General features: G+C 36.6%; 1 protein-coding gene across 1 annotated transcript; it reads right to left on the bottom strand.

Moving 5' to 3' along the window:
* Positions 1–4,755: 4,755 nt before the first annotated feature.
* On the bottom strand, positions 4,756–9,064 carry LOC149185723 (putative transcription factor bHLH041). Its single transcript, XM_089409122.1, has 8 exons — positions 8,985–9,064; positions 8,774–8,902; positions 6,606–6,705; positions 6,458–6,472; positions 6,280–6,336; positions 5,526–6,191; positions 4,925–5,362; positions 4,756–4,815 (listed from the first exon to the last, which is right to left on the bottom strand). Exons 1-8 carry the CDS (start codon positions 9,062–9,064, stop codon positions 4,756–4,758), a joined length of 1,545 nt encoding a protein of 514 aa, XP_089265248.1.
* Between the last annotated feature and the right edge of the window lie 9,399 nt (positions 9,065–18,463).

Below are 18,463 nucleotides of genomic sequence, written 5' to 3'. Positions count from 1 at the left end.
TGAGCCAATCTTGAAAACATACTATCCATTTTCTATCTTCAAAATCTAACCCTGAATTCAATAAGCCCAACCTTCCTGAGACTCCTTTCACATGACCCTCTTCTTCTTGTTCCCCTTATTTTCATCCCCACCTTCCCTTTAATTCCTAATCTAAATTTAACCTCGTACTTATATTAAGTCACTCCTTTTACCTTAATTCAATCTCCCCTCTTTTATCAAAATAATTTAATTTATTAATCATAAAATCTCCATAATTTAATCTGCCCATTTCTCTTTTATAGAAATTTCCTTTGGCCTCTCTTTCGTAGAAATTTCCTTTTCTCTTTTATAGAAATTTCCTTTGGCCTCTCTTTCATAGAAATTTCCTTTGACCAACTTCTCTTTTTTTCAATCTTGATTATTTACCATTTCTTTGGTAATATTATGCTTAGTTTTTTAAAATTTTATTAATGTTATTCTTATTCCTCTTAGTATGTGATTACTTTAACCAAATCCTTTAATTTTAATAATCTTCTTATAATTAACCTTAATCATTCTAGTTTGACCTCTAGCTATTATTGATTTATTTAATTGTTTCTCATCGCTTTTATTTATTACGGTTCACATTCCCTTAAGGCCCTATTTTGGTCATATCGACTTTTAATTTTACTTTTATTTTATCTTTTTATTTATTTTATTCCTATTCTTATTATTAAGTTAACCTATTCTAATCTAATTTTTTCTTTTATTCTTATAGATAATTTTAATTATTATTATATAACATTTTACCCATTAATTAATAAATAATTGGGAATTATTCGTTTTATTTCTCTTCCTTCTTATTATCTCTTTTAATTTTAATAATATTTTTAATAATCTTTTATAATTATTCTTTATCATTTTATCTTGACTATTTGCTAATATTAATATTAATATTAATACGAGTAATAACTGCAATGCAAAATAGTGTTTGCCTCTACCATTAATTAATTGATTAAAGGTTGTGTAAAGTGCAAAGAAAACTTTGCATGATGAAAGTTCTTCACACAATGAAATCTCTCCACACAAAACACTCCACACAGTGAAAGCCCTTTGCACGGTGAAAACCCTCCACATATTGAAAGCTCCCCACACAAAATTCTACACAATGGAAATGCATTTGTAAATTGAACACTTATTGTCCAACTTTAGATGAAATGTTTTAATAACAAATACAATTTTCATGGATTCTCTATCCACACAGTTCTCTCACATCATTATTATTATATATTATTCATAATATTTAATACTAAATAATTTGTATCTCCATATTCCAAATTATTTTGCAACAATGTTTTGTACTTCCACATGCATTTTCCCTTTGCAAAGTTCTCTTGCATACCTTCCTTATGCACAATACTAGTATTTAAACGATTGAAGCTAGTGAAATTGCATCTCAGTTTAAAACACAAAATTGCATATCTTAAAGCGAAGATTATTGTGACAAACAACTTAGGTATTCTCAATCCGCATTATTTGTGATTTATGTGGCAAAGAAAGTGTACGAAATGATAAATAAAAGTGTGCCACAATGTTCCACACTTCTGCGTGCATTCTCTGTCTGTGCAATTCCCCCACATACCTTAGTGAAAGAATTTTTTGGAATGTATGCGGAAGTTCAAGTTCATCCATTACGCTGAGTTTGAAAATTCATATTAAGCTTATACTGAGGAACATAAATCCGGAAAATTCCTTGTATGGATTTATATATTGTGCAAACTATCAAGATTCATATGAACCAAATAGTGAGCAATCCACACTTATGCATTGCAGTATTATATATCAATTTATTTCTACGAAGGGGAATGTATGCAAAAGTGAAAGTTCATCCATTATGTAGAGTCCAAAAATTAAATACTGAGATATATTATATATTAGTATAATTATGTAGAGGGGAATGTATGTGGAAATGAAATTTTGTGCATTTACAATCTTACTTGTGTGGATTGATACATTGTACGGAGCTTCAAAATTCACATGAAGCAAATATCGAGCAATATTACATATTGATTCCACAATAAAGTTATTTTGTATAAAATGAAAGGTTTATTAAGCTATTTATGCATAATGAATTCTTATCCATGTTGTTCACAATGAATTCCATTTTCACATAGATTCGTTCGTTTATCCATTTATGCAGGTTGCAAATTCAAGTGTGGGAGAAAGGGAGTGCATAAAGTGCGGGAGAAAGGGTGTGTGACAATTGCAAGAGAAAGGGTATGTGAGAAATATGAGAGCAAAGAATATATTGCATCAAGTTTTCTTCCTCCTTATTTAGCATAAGGCTAAAGGAGGGGAGGGGAGGGGAGGGGGATAGCTGTTATTATTTTGTTGTGTGAAGAAAGGGTGTGTGAGAAGTGCGGGAGAAAGGGTGTATGGGCAGTGCAGGAAAAGGGACCATATCGAGTCAATATTTTTTCTTCCGCATTCCACATAAGGCTAAGTTAAAACTGTAAAAGAAATTTACTTAGCAAGAGGAAATGCTCAACAAATATCATGTTTTAAATTAACATCATATTATTACTTATATTAATTTGTTTATATTATTGTGTAGAGGCGTGGAACAAGTAACGTTGATACATTATTTGGAGTGCTTAAAGAGTTCAAATATATGAGAATTGGCGAGATTTCAATTCCCTTGTGTAAGCAAGGGAAGAGGGTGGGGGGGAGGGGGGAGGGGGGGGGGTGTGTTTAAGTGTGAGAATAAAGACTATATCGAGTGAAGTTTTCCTCCTTCACATTCCACATAAGGCTAATTTAACATTGTAGAAGAAAATACATAGCAAGAGAAAGTGCTCATAAAATGTCATGTTTTAATTTGGATCATATTATTTATTATATTAATGTTCTTATATTATTGTGTGTAGGTGCGGAACAAGTAAGGTCAATATATTGTGTAGAGTGCTTAAAGTTTATATGGATCTTTAGTACATCTATCTGTTTTTTTTGATATATGCAAAGGAACTTGATATAGTAGGTTCAAAAGAGGGGGGCATCCTATTGTAGACCTTGAAACCCCCTTCCCAAGGGGGACCATGAATGAGGGAAAATATCCTTGTCAAGGTGGGGACATTGACACTATGACATGTATTGCTAGTGTGTTTTTCTCTTATTTTGTTTTGAACCTTTTTTTTTATCTTAAACTTTTTTAAGATTCGTTATGTGGGAGAACATGTGCATGGAACCATGTATGTGCGCAAAGTGAAGGATGCGCGGGTGAAGGGGTATGTGTGGAGATAATTGAGTGCAGAGAAGGAGACACATATATTACACAACTTTGAAGCAAGTTTTGCAAAATTTCATATCTTTGGACAATAGAGACTAATTTTGTGGTACTAAGTCATTTGTCGAATGCATTGAACGTGAGCTCAAAGGAGACGAGAATTTCATAAATAATGACTTATGTGATTCTAGCCAAAGGCTTGATTTTCTTTCTGATCTAGAGAAAACAAGGCAGGAATTGGTGAATGGTAATCAGATGAATCATATCAAAGTTGCATGGCTTCAATAGAATCAAAAGACTAGAGAACATTATTTCGAAGTGTGAAATCATAGGGAATTGAATAGCTAATGCATATTTTAGGTCTGTACAGATTGTGTAGGATATATTTTAGATTGTGAAGTGTTTCTTTTGTGTGGAAGAACACTTGTGTGAGGTAGGGAACATAAACATTGTTATGTAATCTGTCGTATATCTGTATACATTTTTGTATGCCTTCTTCTATACAATATTACATATTAGTGAGTACATAGAAAATATAACAAAAAAACACAAAGTTATATAATGCAATAATAATCAAATGAAAATAAATCGAACATAAATGCACCTCTTAACAAAGTTATCATTGTCTTTCATTGTCTTAATTGAAATGATTTTTAATTGAAACAATTGTGAACACTACATACACTTAGAAAAATAGGATTAGAAATATACTCAGCAATAATGCCCATGGTTGATCCAGGTTATCTTTTGTTTATAGATGCATGAAAAGAATTACATAAACAGTTTGTAGCTTAACCAAAGAGAAACTTAAATGTGCACATGTGAGAAGAAGAAGAAGAAACACGTAAGCATGACAAGAAGACAAGAAGCTTGATAACGGAGTTCGTCCCTCTTGGACTACATATTCGAGCCCTGCTCGATCAATGGGGAGGCCTTCATTCATTAAAAATGGCATCAAAAGAAGTTACATTCATCAATTTACAAAAGTGGAGCATTATACCTCCATGCTGAAAAGTGCCTGAAAATTGGAGAGCTCTGTTGCAGAAACTGACACTGCCAATGGATTCCCATCGCTGAAAAGTGCAAAATCCATATAAAACTTGCCCAATTCTGAGTCTGGACAAAAATCACCCTCCAACGAAAACTCTGCGCAGTGAAGGTTCCACCAGTGATTTCTGAGGGCTCAAGGTTCCACCACCTTGTCTCAAAATTCGTGCCGCTGATCTCCTCTTGGAAATGGTAAAAAAATGAGTTTATATAAAACTTAGGCGGATTAAATCATATTATGGTTATGGATTATTTTTATCAAACCCATATTATTCCCAACCGTATCCCAAAATATAACATATATTATATTTTTTTAGCATTGATGGGGGGCGGGCCCGTACCTCACGGGACCACACCCATCCCTTCCCAACGATCCACATTAGTTAATGCCGAAACTTGGCTTTCGCTTGTTATCTCGTTAACCGGCGTGCATATCCCCGGGCATTAAATACCCCGGGGATGGCTGGTTAGCTCTTTCCGTCTTTCCTCACCGCGCTCAGCAACGCTTCCTTCACCTCCTCCACTTCCTACAGAATTCCCAGCCAATCACAAATATCAAAAAACAAATAGAACCCAGCGAATCAAAATATAGAATTCCCAGCCAATATCAAAACAATGGATATCTATATATCTTACATGATCTTGCAATTTCATGGTTGCAGTCATTCGCAATTGCAGGCGTGATGGATCATGTTCATGATGTGTCGTGCAGGTGGTCATAGAAATAAGAGGGACCCCCATTTCTCTGAGACACTTCAGAAGTGCAGTCATCAAATCAATCGTATTTGTTGGCCCGTCGACTACCACTAGTATTCCCATTTCATCGCAAGTATCAGCAACAGTACTGCCTCCCAGCTTTAATACTTCAACTGTTACCACACTGTCGCTGCCTTCAGTACTTGCAGAGCCCTGTTGTAGGGCTGTGCTAGTTCCTGCACTTTCCTGAGATTGAGCCCGTAGGAGCTTCTTCAATTCTGATTCCAACTGCTTATTCGTTTCTTCAAGTTGTTCCAAACGAGACTTGAGACTGGTTAAATGCTCCCTTGTATAGGCCAATATGGAAACCTTGTCTTTCTGCAAATATGTCAATAACAACAACTCATTTTTTGGACCTACTTTACCTAAAGTTTAAGAGAGCCGCTGGTTATAGAGATTATAGCTAAAATCCCATTAATCCCAAGGTCAATGGATGCTCCTAACATTTCATTTCCCAAAATTGTATTTCTATGGAACGTACCCTTGAGATTTGAGGTAAGAGTGAACGCAATGCCTCGAATTTCTCCTTCAATTCTTCTCTTCTCCTACGCTCAGAAATTATATGATGAACCTGCCTGCTAGAAACCATTCTTCCTGGTAGTGTGTGGCTCCCAGACATTGAGATTTGTCTGAGTCTCTCTGCAAGAATATTCCTGAAGATTGCTAGGCATCTCTTCAATATATACTGACCCTTAACTACGGGCGGGGTCTGCACTTTACTTGGTGGTCTCCACATGTCAAATGCGCTGAGCATCATGTTCCTCTCCTTACTCATTTCTGGGAAAAGCCGCAGATCTGAGACGCTAATTTGCGGAGAGGAACCTAGTTCCGCCTCATGATCATGGCCACTGATCAAAAGCTCCGAAGAAGAAGGCAATTGCAACGTTTGCAGGTATGGATAAAACCCACTAGCCGATCCCATGACGATAGCTGGGGGTATATTGATTTGATCTACCGTACTGATGATGGGATACCGGACCAGTGATGAACCCTCAGGGCTGTCAATGGAGCATGCCGGCAACGAGGAACATGATGAAGTTGATATGGTCGTGCCAGGCATGAGCATGGGGACGGAAATACTGGGAGGCACAATTACACTCGCCAGAAGCCTTGAAATTCGCGAATTGTTCTGCTCATCCGCTTGAACCTGCAAGTGAAACCATGGAATTAACAGAATCCCGGAAGCGTGGTACTTGCGCCCATAGTTCAGCGTGTATAATGTAATAATATCTTACCAAATTTGTTGTTCCGAGTTCTATCACGCCGTTTCCACAAGGAATGAAAACTGCAGTCTATGAAATAACCAAATGTCAGCGTGACGGTGACGAGGACTACCGATCTGATCTCAACCACAAACAATAAAGAGGATCTTGCCGAGTGTCTGAAATGGGTCATGGCTGGATGAACACTCACCTGAATACCAGCGGCCTGCATCCATGGTTCCAATTAAAGAAGTAAAAACACTAAAATTCATGGCCCTCGGAAGCGTTTTATATGCTGAAATATTGCGCTCGAAATGACAATTTGAATCTACGTTGAATTAGAAAAATAATTATGTTACCTTGTAAAAATGTTCCTGGATTTCGTTAGAAGTGAACCGCAGGAGCCCGTTGAGCGTTAACCAGACATATGGCAATCGATTCAATGCCAAACCTGGAACTCTGCATTGGAGCATGCATTACATTGCAAACAAAATTAGCAAGTGGGCAGAAGAAAGAGATAAGCGTGCTAAAGGCAAGCAGGTTTTAGACCTAAACATTCCACAGTTGATCATTGCATAAGTTTAAGGCACATCATTAGGAAGAAGTCTTTTGTTGCTTTGTTGATTTCAAAAAAGTGTTTGACTCAGTCCCTACGGATCAACTTTGGCAGAGAATGGAGGAACTTGGGGTTCCTAAACATTTGAGAGTAGCTGTGCATAGGCAGGTGAAGGTCAAAATTAGAACTTCAGCAGGCATTTCTGAAAGTTTTAGAAGTGATATTGGTGTCAAGCAAGGTTGCCCGCTGTCTCTTACCCTTTTTGGTTTATATATCTACAAGCTTGAAGAGTGGTTAAATTCGCAAGGGAGTGATGGTGTCTATTTGTGCAAGTTTATTATAAGGTTTCTTTTGTATTCAGATGACCTTATTTTGATTGCTAAATTGGCTCTTGGTTTGCAAGAGCACTTACTATCCCTTGAGCATTTTCGTAGAAGTGTGGGGATGCAAGTCAATATCAGCGAAATGAAAGTAGTGGTCTTCCCTAAGAAAAGAAAACATAACCAGCATAAATTCTACTTTGAATGCAACATTCTGGAAGAAGTCGCAGATTACAAATACCTTGGAATTGACTTCAACAAAATTCTAAGCTGGAATGGTTGTAGAAAGAAAAGAACTTTGGGGGGTTGGAAAGCATTTTATGCTTTTCAAAATAGGTGTAGAGAGGCAGAGTTATGGGACCAGAAGACCACTCAAATTCTTTTTGGGCTTCCACTGATTACGGTGATTCTCTATGGTTGTGAACTGTGGGCTACCAGTACCTCAGACATGCAGTGGAGACAAATTGAGAAAATTCAGAAAAGTTTGATTACAAACAAATTTAAGATTAAAAGTGCAGTTTCTTATGATATCTTGTTAAGTGAAACAGGGGTTGCTCCTATTGAAGCAATTGCTATGGTGTGAGTCATAAGGTATTTAAAAAAAATTAAGCAAATGGAAGAGGGTAGATGACGTAAGGTTGCCTTTAATGATAGATTGTGCAAGAGCAAAAAAACTTGGATGCAGCAAAATAACAAATGGTTTAGTAAATAGGGTATTTGCTTGAATGGGTGTCCCATAAACAACAAAGAGATAAAAACCTTTGTTATGGAAAAGTTTCACAAACATACTTGGGATAAGGAGCTATGAAGAAAGAAAAATTACTATATTGAAGTGTTTAATTCCACTCATAATCATAACCAAAAGCATACATAGAGGCCAATATCTCTTGGAGAGCCAAAGTTCTTATTCCTCAGTTAATAACTAATTCTCATCAACATTCTCATCAACTTCCTTGTGAAACAAGGCACTTGAAAAGGCCAAAGGAAGTGTGGGAGGAAAGGGTATGCATTTTTTGTTCTTCCGGAAAAGTGGAAACAAAAAAACGTTTCATTTTAGAATGTGAGGCCTTCAAAAACAACAAGGAAAGTTATGCAGGTAAGCTGACAACTAGCAAAATACGTTTCATTTTAGAATGTGAGGCCTTCAAAAACAACAAGGAAAGTTATGCAGGTAAGCTGACAACTAGCTCTTGGGATAATCTATTTAGCAGGGGGGTTTGTCCAGAAGCCGAGAATTTATTGTGAAGCTTCACAGAAAAAGGGCCGAATACATCAAGCAGATGAGGAAGCAATCTGTTCCATAGGCTATATTTAGCCTCGTAGACGTTAAAATAATTTCTTTCTTTCTTTCTTTCTTACATTACAATTATGCATTCATTTTATATATCAAAGAAACGCATATTCTTCCACATATATTATCATAATATATTCTTAAAATAATTGTTTAATTATTAACTAAATTGCTATATAAAATCCCTTACATAAATCTTAAATTCATTAATATAAATCTCAATACTTTATATCTATACTCATAAAAATCTCAATATTTCACCTGTTTCACTATGGACAGTTCATAATTCCATTTCTCTAAATATTTCCTAAATATAATTTTTTTTTTAATTTGGTTGCATAGATCGTACATTAAACTTACCCAGTATCCAGAGCAAAGCGACAAAGCTTGTACAAAATAAAAAGGGTTTGGCCTACACTCTGGCACGGGGCCGTGGAGGAACCAGTTTCCATCTCTGGGTTAAACCATCCGTCCTTACCTGCTAACTCTCTGCAAAACTTAGATACAAAATGTAATGTCGTTAGGTTTGTTTTACTGATATTCATGGCACACAAACTCATAAGAATGGAGCGGAAGAAATTGAAGTGCGGGCTGATCCAACGACCACAGCGCAATATAAGTCCAGCCTAAAGGTATGACAATGCTTCTCATTATTTCTTGCAGGGAGTGGCCATCCAAGTAGAAAATGAAGTCCATGATCATCATAACTTAAAAGCAGTGGATGAAATGGGCGCAAGGGGAGGAGAGTGGTGGTAGTTTGAGGAAAGGGTTTAAGAGTCGCGGCCGGATGTTTGAAAGGGGAAGGAAAGCGGTGATTTGTGATGGAATACACGGAAAAGGGGTTTAAGATGGCATAAGGAACGTGGGAAATTTGTTTTCAAACACCGCCGTGGGCCGAGGTTCTAGAAGCTGAGAAGGGTCTAGCGAATTTGGATGGAGTTTTGGATTTGAATGAATGAATGACTTTGAAGGGTGTTGGTAGCAGAGGGAGCAGCAGCAGCCGTCGGGACAAGGAAATTGGAAACCCTCATGTCACTGTTGTAACGACATGGGAGACGAAGCTAAAGCTTCGTGTGCCACTAGTGTAACCAAATGGGAGACCAAGTTATCGGCTTTTGCGGGATCTTATTATTTTTATTAAAAAGTATTTAATAAGGCAGTGTGGGCACCAGTGATCAAATTTGAAGGGCAAGTCTTAATTTCATTTAGAAGGGCACATATTCATGTCGCACTTCTATAATGAAAACCATAGAAAAAAGGAGCAATTCAATTGACAACAGTAAATTATTTTCAAATTTCTTTTTATTTTTTCATAGGGGAATGGTGGAACAACAACAACCCCATGGATGTTGTGTATAAGGCAGGTCTGATATGAGCCGCAACTAATATATCAGATGCATTTACCATTAATGGATAAACACGAGACCTATATTCCTACTCCAGTTCAGATAATGATTAATTTTGTAGGAAATTTTTGTGACCAGAACGTTCAAGCCAATATACAAGTAGCTCAATCAAATTTAAGTTTATTGCATGAATGAAAAAATTCAGTAAAATTCTAAACCGGTTTAGGATTCAACAAAAGAGTGTACAAAGGTGTATATGTTTTTGGTATCTTCTTTTTTAATATGAAAACATACCAGGAATTGAGAATCCACAAACAAATCAAATCCAGTATGTTAGGAACCCTGTTGAATACCTGTTGAATGCGCTCCTCTCCAAGCATAAATCGTGCTTAAACCTTGCTTGACAGGTGTTTGCTGAATGATGAATCTATGCTCCTCTCCAGCTTAAATCATCGTCAAACATACAGGTGTTTGCTGAATGATGAATCTATGCTCCTCTCCAGCTTAAATCATCGTCAAACCTTTCTTTGGGCAGCCTTCAGGCACAACCCAGTGAAATTACATACCTAATACATGGCTCGCTCTCAATTGAAACTACCAAATGTAATGGTATCAAAGGGTAATTGTGACATAATAATTAATGAGAACTTCCATCATATGCACAATTAGAAAAAAAAACTCAAAAAGAACTGTTGTTTTTGAAATGGGAGCAACTCAGAAACTGCCAAATGTAATGGTATCAAAAGGTAATTGTGACATAATAATTAATAAGAACTTGAATCATATGCACAATTAGAAAAAACAACTCAAAAAGAAACTGTTGTTTTCGAAATAGGGGTTTCTGAAATGAGATTTAAGTTTTAACATGAAAAGAAATTTACAAATTCAACATTTCTAAAATTCTAATTTCAGAAAAATGAAATTTAAAAAACAAAAGGTTGACAATTTGACAACACTTCTTAAAAAAATTTAAGATATTATTCCAATTTTTTTTTTAAATGACAAAAACCAATTTTTAAATTTTTTTTGACTCGTAAAATTTTCTCCCTACTTTTCTAATGTGCCAGAGACCCTTTGAAGGACTGTGATGTGTTCAATTTTGATCCTGGTGGACACCAAGGTAGGAATTTCAAATCTGACCGTTTTTGGAACTGTAGTGTCTGTTGTGAATATTTTAACGATTAATGTTCGCTTTAAACACATCATTAAGATACATCAAAAGCGCGAGGGCAGAAAAGTCTTCCATGGTATTAAAAGGCTTACATTGCAGCACAGATCTCCATCCTAACCACCTACTTATAAACAAGGAATTAACAGAAAATTTTCAAACATAGTGTTCAGATATGAGGAAACCCGCTTATGGAAGCAGTATATAGAATTTTTTTAAGGATATTATAACAGTCATATTATGTAAAATTCGGATTGGAAAGTTATCATTAAACTTTTTCAACCACTCTGAATATACATCATTAACATAATATTAGTCTCACATAATTATAGAGACCGTGAGAAAAAATTCCAGAATATATTTAGGAGATCTTCGCGTTATAACACACTTATAAGACAGGTATATCATTAACATAATATTAGTCTCACATATTTACAGAGACCGTGACAAAAAATTCCAGAATATATTTAGGAGATCTTCGCGTTATAACACACTTATAAGACAGATATGGAAATTTTATTATTATATTTAAATAGAAAATTATCCTTGAAGAACAATTTGCCCATCAAATTCCTATCTTAGATGGAAAGGGTTTCTATTTATGGTGTTTAATTAAAAAAAAGTTTATAATAATAGGTTGAACATAATAAATAGCCAAATTAAATGTTACAAAGATAAATAAAGAAACCAGATGGTCTGCATCTATCGCCATGGGGACCCATAAAATAGCAGAGACAAGGATTTCACCCACACAAGAATTTAACAATTTGAATTTAACAATAACAATTTGAATTTAACAATTTGCTTTTATCTTTTTGTGAAGCCACTCCTCAATCCCAAGCAATACTCGTGAATCCAACTATTTGCTTAGGTATAAGTGTATCATCTAATCCTTTTTTATTCCCAAATTAGTTTCCTAATAGCTATGGTACATCTCTAATTTCTTTTTGGTATGAAACCCAATGTTTAAGATGGGATGATTTGGTATTGTAGCGACTACTTGTATTTATACTTATAGAGGTCATTCCTAAATTTTGATTTGAGGAAGAGGTATAGTTTATGTATGTTATCGGTAGAGGAGCAGTTTTTAAAATTTATATCTATATATATATGAAAGGGTTTTTTGGGTTATTTTTCATTACTTTAATTTCGTAGTAGATATATTCCAAAAGGGATTCATTTTCTCCAAAGTCTTATTGAGGTTTAATTTCATAGTGGATATATTCCAAAAGGGATTCGCTTTCTCCACAGTCTTATTGAGGTTTGGGGTAATTTATGTTAAGAGCATGTAAAGAATTTTTTTGATGTCTTTTAATATATTTTTTCAGTAAGAGGACTTTTTAACAAGTTTTTTAAAGTTGTAGGAGTTTTAGAGGGTTTTTTAATAACTTTTTAACAAGTTTCTAGTGGATCTAATCTTGCAGATTCTATCATTTTTAAAGAAATTTTTAATGTAGTATTATTTATCAGGACATGTGATACTACTTATATCTTATGAGAAATTGCTTCTATTTGTTGCTTCTGTTCTTTGCTACATCTAACAATTTGAGGGCGTTTCTATGCAAATCATCTATGTTGAACCCAATGTGTGTTGATTGCATATTAGACCAATTTAGCATTTTGCACTCATCACCAAAAATTTCAATTGTTGTTGATGATCTAATAGGAACATATTCTCTCTTAAGCTTCAAATATTCATAAAACTATCTGAAGGGAACATTTAATATATTCCTCCCACAAACAAAGTGTTCTTCTCCACCAGGAAATCTTTTAGTTATTTGTGAATTTTCTCTAGGGAGGGACTATCTAGAAAACATGTTTAGATTAGCATTCGTGGAAATAGATTGAGGGTTATGGTTCATTTCCATATTATCCTTGCATGCTAGACAATCTATATGACTACTCAAATGTTCAAAAAATTCTTTGAGTTGGCCTATAGACTAATTCTATTTACATATATGTGGGTAGTCTATTATGTGCAATGGGGCCTCTCTGAATGATAAAGAGTTTTTTGAGATTTGTGGTGTAATGAGTTTTCTAGGCTCATTGTGGAGAACAAGTTGTTAAACAATTTGAGATTGAATGTTTTCATATTTTTCTTCCCATTCAAGATGATATAAAATGCTAGTCCAATCAAATGTGATTTTTTGTGTTTGATGGGAAATGTCTTGCTCCACCACGTTGTGCAGGCATGAGGTAGTCAAAAATTTGGAATGCAAAGAAGGGTGTCATTGCCAAAACACATGATGACCATACTTTTTAAATGTATGATCCAAGAATGGGTATGCAAGTGAAAGCAACATGTAAGATGTAGTCTTTTAAAAGACCATAAATATAAGGATCATCTAATGCAATTGGGTATTTAGGGTATACAATAACAAATGCAGATCCATCATGAAGAGGCGCAATAAAACCACTAATGAGGGAATTAGCGAACTTTCAACGACAACTATGAATAACATAGGAAATAGATGAAACATTCATATATGGATGGACTCAGGGGTGAAGACCAAATTTGATAGCTCTGATATGGAAATAAGTAAAATTTTTTGGATTCACACTTATACTTGGGGAGGGGGTGGAGGCCAGGGATTGAATCAATACAAAATAATTTCTTACTTTTTTAAACATTCAAGCACCATAAACATCAATCTCATAAGCAGAAACTGAAACACAAGATATACTTGGAAACCATTTCGAGAGAAAATCACAAAACATTTTATACAATTTTTTGTAGGCACCGACCTACTATTACAAACTTTGTAGGCACAAACATATAGGGGAAATTGATTCCACCTTGTTATAAGATTTGTAGGCACCAACCTATAAGGGACACCAGTCCCTTTTGCTTCTTTATAGGCACCAACCTATAGGAGACACCAATCCCCTCTGCTGCTTTGTAGGAACCAACCTATAAGACACATTAATCCCCTATGAAATTTGTAATCTTCTCTGTAATGTTCCACTCTGCTTCTCTGAATTTTTCTATGTTTCTTACTTTGTGTAGTCACCTTATGTTGTGTTGCTTTGAACCAAATGCTTCCAACTCAAAATTTTAATGTAGCCACTTCCACACATTTAGAAATTTCACTTTATAAAAATTACCCATTCATAGTACTTCAATATGATTAGGTGCTTCCTTCAATCCCAACTTATGAAATTGAACTGTATGCTAGCCAATGTAATATATGTGGGTGCTTCCTTCAACCCACTTGACAATTTTTTTTCTCACAACACCAAGCACTTTATTTTAATCATATTATGTTATTTCCACTAGTTCATTGACATTAGCACCTGAGCACTCGAATAGAATCACCACATACAACCTTGTGATGTACCCAATTTCTTACTGTAATTCGAAACACTGGCTCTCCCTTCAATCCAAATTTGCAAAGCTTGGTGTGTTGAGAAATTGGGAAGCTTTGGGGTGAATTCCCTAAAGGGAAACTCTCTTTCCCCAAATAAAACCCTTTAAAATTCCCAAAGAGAATTTGATTAAAATAAATAAGTATTATTATTAATATGCAAAATTGGGCAAGCAATTAATATATTTAAAAGGGAAATTAAATTTTTGCTATTTTCCCTCTATGTTAAAAGATTTGCCTCACTAAGAACAAGGATTATGTCAATATTAAATATCGCCTAAGCGAATTGTATATAAAGAGAGAATCCATAGATGATTGCATGACATGAGCTTGAATTTATATTCTCTGAGGTTAGCATGGCTTGCAGTTCAGTCTATTTACATATGTACATCATCTTACATCAAATATATGGCTTGCATTTATGGCTTGTTTTTATATAATTTGACTCACTATATACTCTGTACAGTGTCTCGCTGAAATGAAGACTCACACTCTCACAATACACTTTGTGGCATGCAATAGTTTCAGATCGAATCATTGAGCTGAGAGGCTCACTATACAACCTAGTGTGATGTGTAACCCTATCCATCTGTCATCAAAGTTGAAATTTTGCTCATGTGAGCCCAAATAAATTTTTTTAAAAATAATAATAAATAAATAAATAAATAACTATACAAAATATTTAAATAATGTCAGTTCATAAAAAAATTTTCAAGTGAAGAAATTGGATCTCTCTCAACTCATGTTAGATCTGTATTTAAGATGGATCTATGCTGGTTGACCTTGAGGCTCATATTTCTAATATGAGTGTAGCACGTTGACGTGTATTTCATTATGGCTTGATGGATCGTTTTCCTCAGTGGGCACTCGTATAATTTCTATGGTCTGTATGATTCTCTATTGTGATTCGATTCTTTCTTGTGGTGCATATTTACTATGGCTCATATTTATTGGGCTCACTTCTTTCCCGTGGGATCGCACTTCATGGCTCAAGTGTGTTTTGGCATTGCTCTGTGGCTATACTCCTGTAGTATTTCTCACATACAATGGTATCACTTATATTGAAAGTTCCTCTTGCATGTTCTATGGTTATTTTATATATTACAATGGCATCATTAATTACTCTTTCAGGTTATGAGGTTTGACCATAAATTTGTAGTTCACAACAACAACTTCATTGTCTTAGATAATGAGAATTAATATGGCATTATGTTTTTTGTGGGCCTATTGTAGCGGCTACAACCACCCTTCAAAATTTTGGCCTGCACCCAATTTCGGAGCCTCCCTTGAGAGTTTCACTTGATGACTGCACACACGGATTCATTCCGTGAGCTTGCGTGAGTCTTCGCATTCACCTTGCTTGTTCATTTCACCAAGCCTTGTATGTTGATGTCAAAGTCATGCTTGCGACCATGTTCTGGTTATGCTCAGAGTCTTCGCTTCATGTGTACTTGTTGTGTTCCCTATGAAAAAATCTATCGCACTCCCACATGGCGTCACATTCACTGTCACACAAGCGTCGTCACGGTCAACCAACGATCAATAATAAGTGTCGCACTTGTCGGTTACACCATCACTCAGTCATGTTGTACATGTGTGCTTGGATGGTTTGGGTCGTCTTGTCATCGAGTCATGCAAATGTGTGTTTGCAAGATCACATATGCGTCTGTCACTCGTTCACACTTAGTCATTTTGCTAAAGTTCTGATGACTAGACTCCCCTTTGACAGTTGAACCATCACCTCACCATCGACTCGATCGAATCTCACCCAGAACAGTGTGGAAGCACCAAGCAAGTCATTTCAAGTTGCGCTTCCCACAAGAAAATCAATCAGTCATGATGTTGGTCAACCAGAGAGTTTGAACCAGCCACCACCTCGGGATTGACTCCCCTAAAAACTTGCGCAGAGAGTGACAGGCTAGACAAACACCCAAGGCCCATCCCTATCTCTCTCAGAAAATTGCGCAATTTTTCGAGCCATCCCTCCAAATAGTCGGCCAATTGCTCATCCAAAAAATTGCGCAGTTTTCATGAGCATACCCTTTGCTGCCCACCACTAAAATCAGAAATTGCGCAAGTATGATCAATAGGTTGGCCTCCCAGCATAGGTGAAATTTCCCTCTCCAAAAAATCCCAGCAGCAAACTATCAGTTCCCTCCAGGAATTGCGCAGTTTCTGCTACCAAGCTCCTAGTAGCTAACTAGTAGTTCCTGTAAGGAATTGCACAATTTCTATTGCCAGTGACCCAACATCCAGCTGCCAGTTCCCTCTAGGAATTGCACAGTCTTGGTTGTCAAGGTCCCAGTCGTCCAAAAAATTTCGCAATTTTTGCTGCCAAGTTTGCTGCCCTCTCTTTCTGGAAACTGTGCAGAATTTTCCTGCCTAGCCTTCCTGCAGCCCAGAATGTTCCCCTCAATTACTGTGCAGTTTTTTCCTCCAGCTAAGCCAGGCCTCGCAGACAGTGACTATCGATCCAAATTTCCCAACTTCATCACCGAGTGACTCTTGTGTAGTTTTCATCAGCAATGCCCGGAGCCTCCATCCCACCTTGCAACCTCGTTGCCTCTCCCGATCACCTGCATCTGAAATGATCATGTATCATGGTAGACTAGGAGGTTTTTGGATTTGATGTCGTCTCATCATGAGTGACTGCAGGAATAGGTACACAAGCAAACATGGCATGATGACGAATGAGATGAACGAAGGGGAGCACATGCAAAAGGACATGTTCACCAACAGATGAAAAAATGATGCATGCAAAGAGATGTGCTCACAAACAGATGATCATGCAAAGATGTGTTCGCGGATGGACTGATGAGGAAACATGCAAGATGTTCTCACGAACGGACGAATGGACAAACATGCACCTTTCACGAACAAATGAACTTGTCAAGCCTTCCAACATACAAGCAAGGAGTAATGTGAAAAAGCAACATCAAGCGAACCAATGACCATCGAATACTTCACGCACTTTGTCATGCGGAGGTGAAGTTGTGACGCACCGTGTGGACATCCATCACCCAACAATAATATGAATGTACCAGCACTGTCATGTCGAGTCATGTCACAATTCATGTCTTCCACATATCTACTATGGGCCATATTGTCTATCAATGTAATGTAACGTGGAAGTCCAAGAGACCCACTTGTTGTACAAAGAGTCATGTAAAGTCAAAAAGTCATGGAAGTCAAACGGTCATGAGGGTAGTCGAACAACCACAAGGGTTAGTTTCACCCTTGGCTATAAATACCCCCTCATTGTACATGCAAAGGAATTCTTCACCTCATCTCCTCCCACATAGCCAAGAGAGTCTATAATCTTTTCTTTGAGGAGTAAGTAGTGGTTCCAATGCCTCGCTTGTTGGGTTGTGTTATATTCTTTCCACGACTAACCTACGTAGGGAACTGGGGGGTTAGTGGGAGGGCCGAGGCCCCCCTTGGTTGCGCCGATTGTGTAGTGGGGGGGTCACAGGGGGGGTGGGTAGTCCTCCTCTATTGGGTCCAGGGCAGCACCCCCGGGAAAAAAAAAATTAGACCCTATATTAGGTTGGGCGAACCTACCTATGGTTTTTGGTCCATGGTTTTGGATGCGATGGTTTTCAGTCCATGGTATTGGATGCTTCGACATTTATAAATATGTATCGTAACATTGAAAGGAACATAATGAAAAATCAAGCTGGTAGTCCCAGTTTTGGGATCCAGTGGGAAAATCTCTATGTATATGTGTTTTATGTGTTATGCTCTCACTTTTTTATTTTCTGTGTTTTAGAATTCGTATGCAAGTAATTTCTGTACGGGGTTAAAACCTACATTTGGTATCGGAACTGTTTTGGCTTCAAGGGGACGCCTTTGTTGCTGAGGGGTTTTTCTCGGGCCTGTGGTAGACCTTGTTCAGTGGGAGATCTACAAGATCAATTCTAGTGGTAAAAGAAGAGTGCGATCAGTGGAAAGATAGAGGTCGAGAAATTTAATGGTTAGAGTTTCGAGTTATGGAAACTTAAGATGGAGGATCTGTTGGTGGATAAAGATTAGTGGATCGCGGTAGATCCAGGTACTAAACCAACGGGAGTGACCAATGAAGAATGGAAGAAGTTGGATAAGAAGGCAAAGAGCACAATATGATTGTGTGTCTCAGATTCAGTATTGTTGAATGTATCAGGGGAAGTTATGA

The sequence above is a fragment of the Pinus tabuliformis genome, chromosome 3_1, assembly GCF_031772625.1.
Source record: "Pinus tabuliformis cultivar Carrire ecotype Pingquan chromosome 3_1, CPIR1, whole genome shotgun sequence".
Lineage (NCBI taxonomy): Eukaryota > Viridiplantae > Streptophyta > Pinopsida > Pinales > Pinaceae > Pinus > Pinus tabuliformis.
The sequence above is the reverse complement of the archived record's forward strand: the minus strand, read 5'-3'. Positions and strand labels throughout refer to the sequence as shown.